The following is an 11,374-nucleotide window of genomic DNA, read 5'->3' as shown; positions in this document are numbered from 1 at the left end:
GATAAATTTATTTTTGGCATCAACCCTGCTTCCGCCAGATTTAAAGGGAATGAGCTCTTTAGCTGTGACACAGGTCATGGTGAGGTTGCAGAAGGGGAAAGCTGAATGATCGTAAACTGTAATGACAGTAACAGGACAGTTTCAGTGATTCATTCACAGGATTTCCTATGAAATAACCCGATGACAGGCCTTTTTGGAAAGGGACGCAGGATGATGAGAAGTTCAATTGTTTTTCCAGTGTACAATCACACATTCAGAAATCAAGGTAGATTAAAGGAGAGGAGCGGAGCAGGTCTGACTGTCAGTTCACCCTGCACACATTCAGCTGGCTGCGACTCACTGTCTGTCAGTACGTCCGCTCCTGTTTTTCCCTGTTTGTGTTTTAATTAGTTAATTAGTGCTGGGACATTGTGGTGACTGTTGTCGGGCAGCTTCCGGCTTTATATGTAAACACCACCCCAAGGACGCCACCGAACACACACACACACACACACACACACACAAATGCACGCACACAAAGAGGCGAATGCGCAGTCGTACACATATGCATGTTATTAACATTTAGAAAGAAAAATATCAACAAAACCAGGACAAGGGAGCATGGTACTAAGCCAAAGTCTTCAAAAACAACTTCTGACAGAATTCTTGATGAGTCTGAATAAAACAGCATGAAAACGAGAGGGTGAAAGCAGAAAAAAAAGGCATGAAAACATCATTCTCTCCCTCTGTGCGTGTGCGTGCTTGTGCGCACACGCATCCTGGCTTTCATGTTCACGACTGTGTCAACAGTAACTAGCAAAGAGATTATTCTTTCAATTTTCTGTGATCAGCCACTTAATTATTGAAGCTGTATGTTTGTATCTGTATGTGTGGACGTCTCTGTGTGGGTTTGTCTCTTCACTAAAGAAGCTCTTGATATTTAGTCTTTTTGGAGTGAACAGCTTTGCTTTTATGAGTAATTACGTGCCCCTGTGTGTGTTCTTCAGCTATGCGTTGCTGAAATGGTTAGCAATTTGAGGTATGAAAGACACATTAAACTGTTAATAATTAAAAAACAACAACAACAATAAAAACAGCTTGCATGCAATAAAACAGAACCTTAGTACTTGGCAGAGTTAAACAGTACAAGAAGATGAATAAAAATGACAGAAATATAACGAGTAATGAAATTACTGAGGGATTTAAGCCTTGAAAACGCAAGCTGCACCAGACATGAGCACTGGGAGAAGCCACGCGGGACTAAATTCTGAGAATTAATGAGGATCAAAAGTGTCATGTTTAAAAGAAGAAAAAAACATATACATCATTCTGAATATATAGAAATACATGTAATTACATATTAACGTGTAATTAATATACACTAAGAGAGCACAGTGGAAAGAGTGTGTGTAAGCGGTGGGAACTCAGAGGTTTTACGTCTGACCCTGTTCCATATGTATTTCTGTGGAGGAGAATATTTAAAACCTGATTTTCTCGACTGTGCGAGTGTTTAGAGAACTGTGCAGCTTTTGAAAATCACCCATAAAACTAACTACAGCCAAACACTGATAACCTGCTTCTGAGTGCTTCAGCCTACAGCAGATTGATGCGGCTGCCTCTAGTTTGGATGGAAGACTCCGACTTGGCTGCAATAACTTGCTAAGCGGAAATGGAGAGTTTACCTTCAAAGTAAAAGCTGTGCCCTTTCAAAAGTCCTGGTTTCAGGGACAACCTGCTGGTGGTCAAAGCCAGCACAAGGCAGTTTCTGGTTTAGCACCCACTTTGCAACAGCCACACTCCACCAACTACTTACCAGCCACTGAGAGAAAACACATTTTTCCAGATTTCTGTGGGAAATCTACATCCTAACATGACCCTATAACACCACCTTTCACACTATTCAAGTCATTGCAGGATGCATGCAGTTGCATTTCTCAGGTTACATACAAGGTTACAGCGTAGGGTTAAAAGTAGTTTCTGATTACATCGTAAGTCATGACCCAAATTTGAAGAAGTATAAAATATGCATTAGTGTCTCAGTTCTTTAGTGAGCTCAAGCCTGGGGGCAGTTTTCCCAGATGTGGGCCTCGCATCGATCACTGACAGGCAGGGGCGGAGCGTGGGGGTGGCTTACTGGGCTTAAGCCCGGGTTGTTTTGTCAGAAGCCCGGGGTCTTTTGGAGTGTAATTTTTTCATAGTTAGATGCCTGGCTGACAACTGTATAAAACAAAAAGTACACACAATATTCGAAGCACATAATGCACACAGTGGGAATTTACGACTGTGCGTGAATCCCCCCTGATATTGGTATGATCCGAGCTCAGGCACTAAGCAACTGAGCGAGGGGGCGGGGCTGCAGCCAGGTGCTCTTGTGCCTGTGAGTGCGCTGTTGGAGTAACGGAGCCAGCCATACTAAGGAGAGCTTAAGTTTGACCAGGTACCAAAGCAAATCATTCGTACTGTACAAATAATGTAAATATGACGGTGTATCACAAAAGATTGATATCAAACTGATCACTTGACCAATATTACGTTACTTGCTCTTCAAGTGAATCAACAAATGGCGAAATGAAAAGCCGAACAAATGCTTTTTTTTTTTTTTTTTTTTAATAGTCTTATCTTACGTGTGTTTATTTCATATTTTCAGTTCTTACCCTCCCTGACTAAATCGGTTTCAGTTATGTACTGAAATATAAGAATGGACATTAGAGGCTTCTTTCAAAGAAAAAACTCAGGTAAATGTTATTTTATATATTATGCTTTGTATGTTGTTCAGTATATTTCTATGCAAAACAAGAGGGATTTCAGTACACAGCAGGATATTCACATTTGTAACCAGATATTTACATACACTTTAGGGAGAAAACATAAAACATTTTTTCTGTACAACATCAATTTAGATTAAACTTTTGTTTTAGATAAATATTGAAATATCTTTTGAATTAGTTAAATGTCAGAATAAAGAGAGACAGAGCTATTTTTTATCACTTTCATCAAATTTAGGAGTACATGTACACTAAGTTTGTTAATTAATAAGAAAACCAGATGATTCCATTCTGAGCTGAAGAAGCTTCTGATAGGTTAGTAGAGTCCATGTGAGTAAATTGGTGGCACAGCTGTGGATGCATATAAGGCAAAACACAGAGCCTGTTTCTTTGAAATGGGAAAATTAAGAGATATCAACCAAAACACCAGGAAAAGAATTGTGGAGCTCCATAAGTGTGGCTCAGTTTGAATACAATTTGGTGCCATTTGCAATTAAGAAATACAGATAGTTTCTCTCTTTACTCTTAAAGTTAATGTAACGGTGGACCCAAGAAATACCAGCCGGAGCGACTTTTGACAGTGCAGAACTTTTTATTAAGCTCGGGTTGTAGTGGACACATGTACTCCGCGCTCTCTTTCTCTGCTGTCACGTTCCTTCTCCGTCTGTCACTGCCAACACATAAAGAGACACAATCACTGTCAGATCCCAGCACACCTGTTCACCCCGCCCCTGCGCCGCCCCGGGAGCTCACTGCGTCACGCCTCCTCTGCAGCTGGCCAAGGACCACACCCACGCCACACATCCCCACCGCCCGACTGAGGCCGGGGCCCATCCGGCCGAACCTACTCCCCCCCCCGCGAGCGAGAGAGGAAATCGGCCACGACCATCTGCGCGCCCGGCCTATGGATCACCTTGAACTTAAAGGGCTGCATGGCCAGATACCACCGAGTGATCCGGGCGTTGGCATCCTTCATGCGGTGGAGCCACTGCAGCGGGGCGTGGTCCGAGCAGAGGGTGAACGGGCGGCCCAGGAGGTAGTAGCGAAGGGAGTCGACCGCCCACCGGATCGCCAGGCACTCCTTCTCTACGGTGCTGTACCGTGACTCGCGGTCCGTGAGCTTCCGGCTGATGTAAGCGACCGGCCGGTCAACTCCCCCCACCTGCTGGGACAAAACGGCCCCCAGCCCTCTGCTCGAGGCGTCAGTCTGCAGACAGAAAGGGAGGGAGAAGTTAGGTGTGAACAGCAGCGGCTCTCCACAGAGAGCCCGTTTCACCTGCACAAACGCCGCCTGGCACCGCTCCGTCCACTGGACCAGATCTGGGGCACCCTTGCGGGTGAGATCAGTCAGGGGGCTGGTCAGGTCCGCGAACCCTGGGACGAACCGCCGGTAATAGCCGGCCAGCCCCAGAAACCGTCTCACCTCTTTTTTCGTCTTGGGACGCGGGCAGGATGCAATCGCCGCCGTCTTCTCCACTTGAGGTCGCACCTGCCCGCTCCCCAAGTGGTACCCCAAATACTGTACCTCCCTCCGTCCAACCGCACACTTCTTCGGGTTGGCCGTGAGCCCCGCCTGCCTCAGGGACTCCAGCACCGCGGCCACACACCGCACATGCCCCGCCCACGTGTCACTGTAAATGATGACGTCGTCTAGGTAGGCGGCAGCATAGGCAGCGTGGGGCCGCAGCACCCGGTCCATGAGGCGCTGAAAAGTGGCAGGGGCGCCGAACAAGCCGAACGGAAGCGTCACGAATTGGTATAACCCATACGGAGTGGAGAAGGCCGTCTTTTCCCGGGACTCTGTAGACAAGGGAATCTGCCAGTAGCCCTTGGTTAAATCCAGAGTCGTAAAAAAGCGAGCGGTGCCCAACCGGTCCAGGAGCTCGTCGACCCGGGGCATGGGATAAGCATCAAAACGTGACACCTCATTCACTCTGCGATAATCGACACAGAACCGTATAGACCCATCCTTCTTTACTACAAGGACGATGGGGCTACACCAAGCACTGTGTGATTCTTCTATTACTCCCAGCCTCAGCATTTCCTTCAATTCCCGGAAAACAATTTGCCTTCTATGTTCCGGCAGCCTGTAGGGCCGTGAACGCACCGTCACGCCAGGCCGCGTCTCAAAATGGTGCTCTATGAGAGAAGTACGGCCGGGCAAGGGGGAGAACACGTCGGCAAAGCGCTGTTGCAATGCAGCAACATCCGCCCTCTGGGCCTGTGTGAGATGGTCACTGCAATGGAGGGAGGCGGGGATGCTAGACTTTGGCGCCTCCGGCCCCAACTCATCTCTCCCTCTTACCAAGCTCACTAGAGAAGCGGTCTCCGCCTCCCTCCAGGCTTTGAGGAGGTTGAGGTGGTAAATCTGCGTGGCCCCGCCCCTGTCCGACCGTACCACTTCATAATCAACGTCCCCCACTCGCTGTGTGACCACGAAGGGTCCTTGCCACTTGGCGAGTAATTTAGAGCTGGAAGAAGGAAGTAACACAAGCACCTTATCTCCCGGTGAAAATTGCCTGAGTCTAGCCCCTCTGTCATACAGGCGTCGCTGCCGCTGCTGGGCCTGGAGCAAATTCTCCCGCGAGAGCCTCCCCAGTGTGTGCAGCTTTGCTCGCAGGTCCAGCACGTACTGAATTTCACTTTTCGCAGGGCTCGGACCTTCCTCCCAGTTTTCCTTAATCAGGTCGAGCACCCCCCGCGGCTTCCTGCCGTATAACAGCTCGAAGGGAGAAAATCCCGTGGAGGCCTGGGGCACCTCCCGCACTGCAAACAACAGAGGGTCTAACCAGCGATCCCAATTGCGTTCATCCTCGCGAATGAACTTACGAATCATGGATTTTAAAGTCTTATTCAGCCTCTCCACCAACCCATCAGTCTGAGGGTGGTAGACGCTGGTCCGAATAGATTTAATACCCAGTAATTCATACAGTTCCCGCAATGTGCGCGACATGAACGACGTGCCCTGGTCAGTCAGTATTTCTTTCGGAATACCGACTCGGGAGATGACCTGAAACAGTGCCTGCGCCACGCTCTTCGCTGAAATGGTGCGTAGCGGCACTGCTTCCGGGTACCGCGTTGCGTAGTCCACCAGGACCAGCACAAAGCGATAGCCGCGTGCACTCCGGTGCAATGGCCCGATGAGATCCATGCCAATACGCTCAAACGGGATCTCCATCAGCGGTAATGGGCGCAACGGCGCCTTTGGTACGGCCGGCTGGTTAACCAGCTGGCATTCGGGGCACGACGCACACCAACGGCGCACGTCGGCCCAAATGCCCGGCCAATAGAATCGGGCCATTATGCGCTCCAGAGTTTTCTCGCCACCCAAGTGCCCTGCCATGGGGTTCGAATGAGCCGCCTGGAAAATCATTTCCCGGCGGCTTTGCGGCACCAACAACTGTGTGCGGATTTCATTAGTGTGAGTGTCACGGCTCACTCTATAAAGCCGATCGTTCCGCAATTGGAAATGAGGGTACGTTCGCGCAGCGTCGGGGCGCACCGAGCGACCATCAATATCCATCACTTGGTCATAGGCTGAGCGTAGGGTGTCGTCCCGAGACTGCTCTAGTGGAAAATCTTCCGTGGGGTACACAACGGGAGGCGGCGGGGCTTCCGTGGAAGTCCCCGCCTCCTCCTCCCCCCCAGAGTCAGCGTCGGTCGACCCCGCGTCACCGCCGAGCGCCGCGCAAACGTCACACGAATTTACAGACCGCGATCGCATCCCCGCGTACTGCCCCAGTAAGCTGTGGAACCCCGGCCAATTCGTACCCAAAATAAGGGGATGCGACAGGCGCGGGCTAACCGCCGCCTTCACTCTATGCGTTTTGCCCCTGAATTTCAGCAACAGTGACACTACTGGGTACTTGTGAACATCCCCGTGCACACATTTAACCTCCACCCAGTCAGCCTCCAACAATGCCCCGGGGCGAACCAAACTTTGGTGGACCAGAGTCTGCGTGCAGCCCATGTCCACCAAAGCATGGCGAATACCCCCTTGACACCTTACCGGCACGCGGTACGTCACTCCTGGACCGGGGGCGGGCGCTGGAGCGCCGGCAACGCGGAACACCTGCCCCACCTCCATGAGCGGACAGTCTCGGCGCAGGTGCCCCGGCCGCCCACACTTCCAACAGTCCGGCCCCGGCGTCTGTGCGGCTCCCCGTGGCTCCGGGGCAACCTCGGCGGCCGCCGGGGTTCCGGCGGGAAGCAGCGGCCGGAACGGGTTCCTGGGGCTCCACCCTGCTGCCTGCTCCGTTCCCGCAGGGCCGCCGCCTCTCCTCTGCGACGCCGCCGCCGGTGGCCTGGGCGGCGGAACACGGGCGCCCCGCCGCGGCTCCTCACGGCCCGGTCCCGGGTCGGCCGCCAGATGGTCCTCTGCCAGCGTCACCGCCGCCGTCAAATCCGCCGGGCGGTGGCAGCGAACCCAACGAGCCGTCGCCTCGGGCAGGCCTCCCACGAACTGCTCGAGGACGACCATGGTCAGCATCCGCGTCTCCCCAGCCGAGGGGCCCGGTCGCAGCCACCTCGCCGCCGCATCCTCCAGCTGCCGAGCCCAGGCAAACGGCCGCTCCCCCCCCGACATCCTGCTGGCCCGGAACTGACGGCGGTAATCCTCCGGGGAGAGCCCCAAACGATCCAGCACCGCCCGGCACACGTCCTCGAACACCCCCCGCGAGCCGGGGGGCAGGCTCAGCGCCGCCGTCTGGGCCTCACCCGACAGAAGCGGCAGCAGCCGGGCGGCCCACTCCTCCTCCGGCCACCGACAGGCCACCGCCGTGGCCTGGAAAGCCTCGATGAAAACCAGCGGGTCCTCCCCATCCCGCATCCGGTGCAACGTCACCGACAGCGGAGGGGCGGGAGCCGGCGCGGCCGCATTCCCCAGCAGCTGCCCCAGAGCCGCGGTCTGCTGCTCCGCTTGCAGGCGAAGCAACGCCAACTGTTGGTCCTGCGTGGCCGCCTGACGAGCCGCCATCGCCGCCATGTCCATCATCATCTGGCCCAAGATCTGCAGCGGCTGGGCGGGCGGCGGGGCGGGCGGCGGCGCCGCCGGGGGAGCAGGGGGAGCCGGCAGGGGACCGGACATCACGCGTGGGTTTCGGCACCAGTGTAACGGTGGACCCAAGAAATACCAGCCGGAGCGACTTTTGACAGTGCAGAACTTTTTATTAAGCTCGGGTTGTAGTGGACACATGTACTCCGCGCTCTCTTTCTCTGCTGTCACGTTCCTTCTCCGTCTGTCACTGCCAACACATAAAGAGACACAATCACTGTCAGATCCCAGCACACCTGTTCACCCCGCCCCTGCGCCGCCCCGGGAGCTCACTGCGTCACGCCTCCTCTGCAGCTGGCCAAGGACCACACCCACGCCACAGTTAACAAATATGTTTTTTATATTTATCAATCTAAAAAAATAAACATTTAGTCTGATTTGATGTTACAATTATAAAAGTGTTGTGTTTTTATCTGAAGAGTTTGTAAATATCTGGTTTCAACTGTATATTTGATGATTGTCAGCACAAAGAGGGAGAGAGAGGAACAGAGAGGGAGAGAGAGGAGACAGGACAGAACAGAGATGGAACAAGAGCAGGTGAGACACACATGTTAGTCAAATGGTTGTTTACCAAAAGTATCACCGTATCATAGGTCCTCGTGTATCTCGTACCTAGTGTTTCTTTTTAGGTTTGTTATTTTTCAAATTCTATATTTATTAAGTTATGCAGGCTTGTTTGCACAACAAGGCTAAATAATTATATAAACTTTTGTGAATCTACATAGTGTACTTTGGTAGAATTAAAAAATAAGTGTAGTGCAGGTCTATGATGATTTTTAGTGCTACTATCATCTAGTTCTGATTCTGGTTCTGTCTTGGTTAAATCCTAAGTAGTCCTGATTTTGAACTCTTGTAGTCCTGTTTTAATTCCGGATCAGTTCTGGGTCTGGTTGAATTGGGGTTTAGTCCTCGTGTCTTGATGCAGCCCTGACCTTGTTCTGCCTTGCTGCTTAATTAAAAAACTAGTTTAAGGTGTCCTGTATATGTGATATCTTTTTTTCCCTATATGAAGTCATTCTTTTTTGAACAAAACTCAAAACAGAGCCAATTAATCTTTCAGTCATTTCTACACCCCCCCCCCCCCCCCCCCTCCCCAAAAAAAAGAAAAAAGAAAAAAAAATCCACATGTATACTACCCTTCAGGGCTAAGCCCCGGGTGTTTCAAATGTCTGGCTCCGCCTCTGCTGACAGGCACGAGGACACACTTTGAAAGGCAGCTCCTTCATTTTCATAAAACAGCATAATCCCAAAAGAAATGTAATTAGAAAATACAGAGATAGATATAAATGCTTGTGGAGAATGCAATTATAAGTAACCATATTTACATTATTAAATGGTGCTAATAATTGAATAGTAGAGAACCATAACAGGAGAATTAGTTAATAAACTGAAATTTCAAGTAATGCCATATTTTATGCATTTAAAAAAACTGAAATCATGCCCACATATAATTTTTAAACTGTTGGTGAATATATTGACATTTGAATTATTTATTGAGGCATTTCTTTCTTTATATTTTTATAGCTGATTCAGGCAGCTCCATTTACATTCTCATTCATTATTTACTTTCTGGTGAAGAGTTAAATAAGCAGCACGGTGCCGCTCGTGTGTTTCTGCCTTAAATGCGAAGCAGTTAACTTTTAAGATGACTCTGACTTTCACCTGTTCCAGCCTCCCGATCTTCACGGCAGCCTCAGTTTGTTCCCATTCTGCTGTCACGTCTTCCTGCAGCAAGAACAGGAAGACCTCCTGTACCTGTGAAAAAAGATTTTTCACAGGCCCTGTAGTTGGTGTAAAACACACTACATGACCGCTGAGTCGTACCAGCTTCTCTCTCATTGTAATTTCACTGTAAATCCTGTCCCTGCAGCCGTTGTGTCAGACTCTCTGCTTTTGTTAGGCTTCCTGCTTTCGCCAGCCTTTTTTTTCCTGCTCTTGTTGTTTTTGCTCGTTCTCGAGTGTGTTTGGCTTCACCGATTGAGCGCCCTTTGCCGACCTTGAAGTCAGACTCAGTCAAGCTCCTTTAACCTCTCCTGCTTGTGAGTTCAAACATCGACTACCAACATTTTAATGCTGGCAGAACTGCTGGAATCATTAATGAGCTCAAATGACGAAAGTTTGCAAATGTTAACTAGAAAAAGAACTTCTAAAAACACTGAACTGGAAAAAGAAAAGTAATCTGTTACCGTCTCCTAGGTCTCTGCAGGAAAAACAAACAAACTATAAACTTAACACTTTCTTAGTCTCCACTGAAACACAGGCACAGTACCAAGACACGAACGGTGACCTTTTCTACAACAAGAGGTTATTTCACTGACGAAAAAAACCCTGTTCATGTCACCCTCGCTTGTAATCACAGTAAATATCACCTTCTGAAACATGATTGGGTTTCTATTGTTGTGCCCCTTGTTGAAAGAATTGTTACATTTCTGCAAAGAAGACCTTTACCGTCCCCAACTCATCAGCAAAAAGGTGAATTAGTGGCATTGATTGTTATATTGAAGAGCATGTGGTGGACTGAAAAAACTGGAGAGATTTGTTCGGCAAAATCTTTGTTAGGAATCACAAAATCTCTGCTGCAGAATCAGACGCACACTCGCACACATACAGCAGTGTGTGTTTATTCTACATCTTGTATTCTTTTTATGCTCTGTTGCTCCATCATCTGTGACTGTTTGCAGCGTTCGAGCAGTGCGGTTAGACAGACATCATGAAACCATGTTTAGCAATTTATATGCGAAGCAGAAAGAAGGAGCAACCATCAACTGGAATTATACACAGTAAGACAGGGAGAGATCTAATTGGACAGAAGGTTGCTGGTTATAGATGTGCAAGATTGCTTTGCAAACAGCAAAAAATGTGTGTATGCGTGTACAATTTAGATGCCTCGACAAAGACAAGAGTCTCCGAGAGAGCTCTTTAGCAGAGGCTGGAGGTAAAACTGCTCCTCGGAGGAGTCCATTCATCGGACATGAGAGAGGGCTCTGCGGGCTGTTGAGAATGAAGGAGGTGGAGGATTTGTTAAAGGAGGTTTAATGCAGAAAGTGGAGAGTGCGCGTGGCTTTTAGTCCATGCAAGCTCGTCTGTGAATGCATGAGCAGAAATTATTGGAGCATATATGTATTTGTACTGAGTGCATTCACATATTTTCATGGATTAGATGGGGGGATTACAGGTTTGTGCAAATGAATAAATACCTGCAAAGTAGGACGTTGCTTAATGGCAGGTAAAAACACACATTCCTAAAAATGTACTTAAACCAATGAGAGTATTTGTTTTATATTATCTGTCCTTGTCAGGAGCTGGTTCTGTGACCCAGCAGTTTCTTATATTGTATTTGAAATATCTTAGCTCGTGTGTTGTTGTTATTATTGGTTAGGATTTAGTTGAGTTTCATTCTAGTTTTTGTTTCTTCTACAACTCCTGGTTTATAAGTCTTTTCTTGTTACAAGTTACTGTAATCCGATTACTTTTTTGGAGTAACGAGTAAAGTAATGGATTAGTATTGCAAAAAAAGGTAATTAGATTACTGTTACTTTTCCCTAAGCACGCTGCGTTACTGCGTTACTAAACCGTG

At 49.0% G+C, this 11,374-nt stretch overlaps 1 protein-coding gene across 2 annotated transcripts; it reads right to left on the bottom strand.

The window, feature by feature from the left end:
- Positions 1 to 3,286: 3,286 nt before the first annotated feature.
- LOC146667770 (uncharacterized) lies at positions 3,287 to 8,113 on the bottom strand. 2 transcript variants are annotated; one of them, XM_085409451.1, is made up of 2 exons: positions 6,754 to 8,113; positions 3,287 to 3,951 (listed from the first exon to the last, which is right to left on the bottom strand). In XM_085409451.1, exons 1-2 carry the CDS (start codon positions 7,936 to 7,938, stop codon positions 3,589 to 3,591), a joined length of 1,548 nt encoding a protein of 515 aa, XP_085265577.1. In that variant the 5' UTR covers positions 7,939 to 8,113; the 3' UTR covers positions 3,287 to 3,588. The 2 variants fall into 2 exon arrangements, with proteins under 2 accessions (XP_085265577.1, XP_085265578.1); XM_085409452.1 differs by having other exon boundaries at positions 3,287 to 3,414.
- Between the last annotated feature and the right edge of the window lie 3,261 nt (positions 8,114 to 11,374).

This window comes from Rhamphochromis longiceps, linkage group LG6, assembly GCF_057381845.1.
Source record: "Rhamphochromis longiceps isolate RC_006_pf linkage group LG6, R_longiceps_female_GT1.1, whole genome shotgun sequence".
Taxonomy (NCBI): Eukaryota; Metazoa; Chordata; class Actinopteri; order Cichliformes; family Cichlidae; genus Rhamphochromis; species Rhamphochromis longiceps.
This window is presented reverse-complemented; position numbering and strand designations above follow the sequence as displayed.

Coding starts and splice junctions, on each gene's coding strand:
- LOC146667770 (XM_085409451.1), bottom strand. CDS start 7,938: ATGTGTCCACTACAACCCGAGCTTAATAAAAAGTTCTGCACTGTCAAA. Junction 3,952..6,753: donor GAGTGACGTACCGCGTGCCG/GTAAGGTGTCAA, acceptor TTCTGTCTGCAG/ACTGACGCCTCGAGCAGAGG.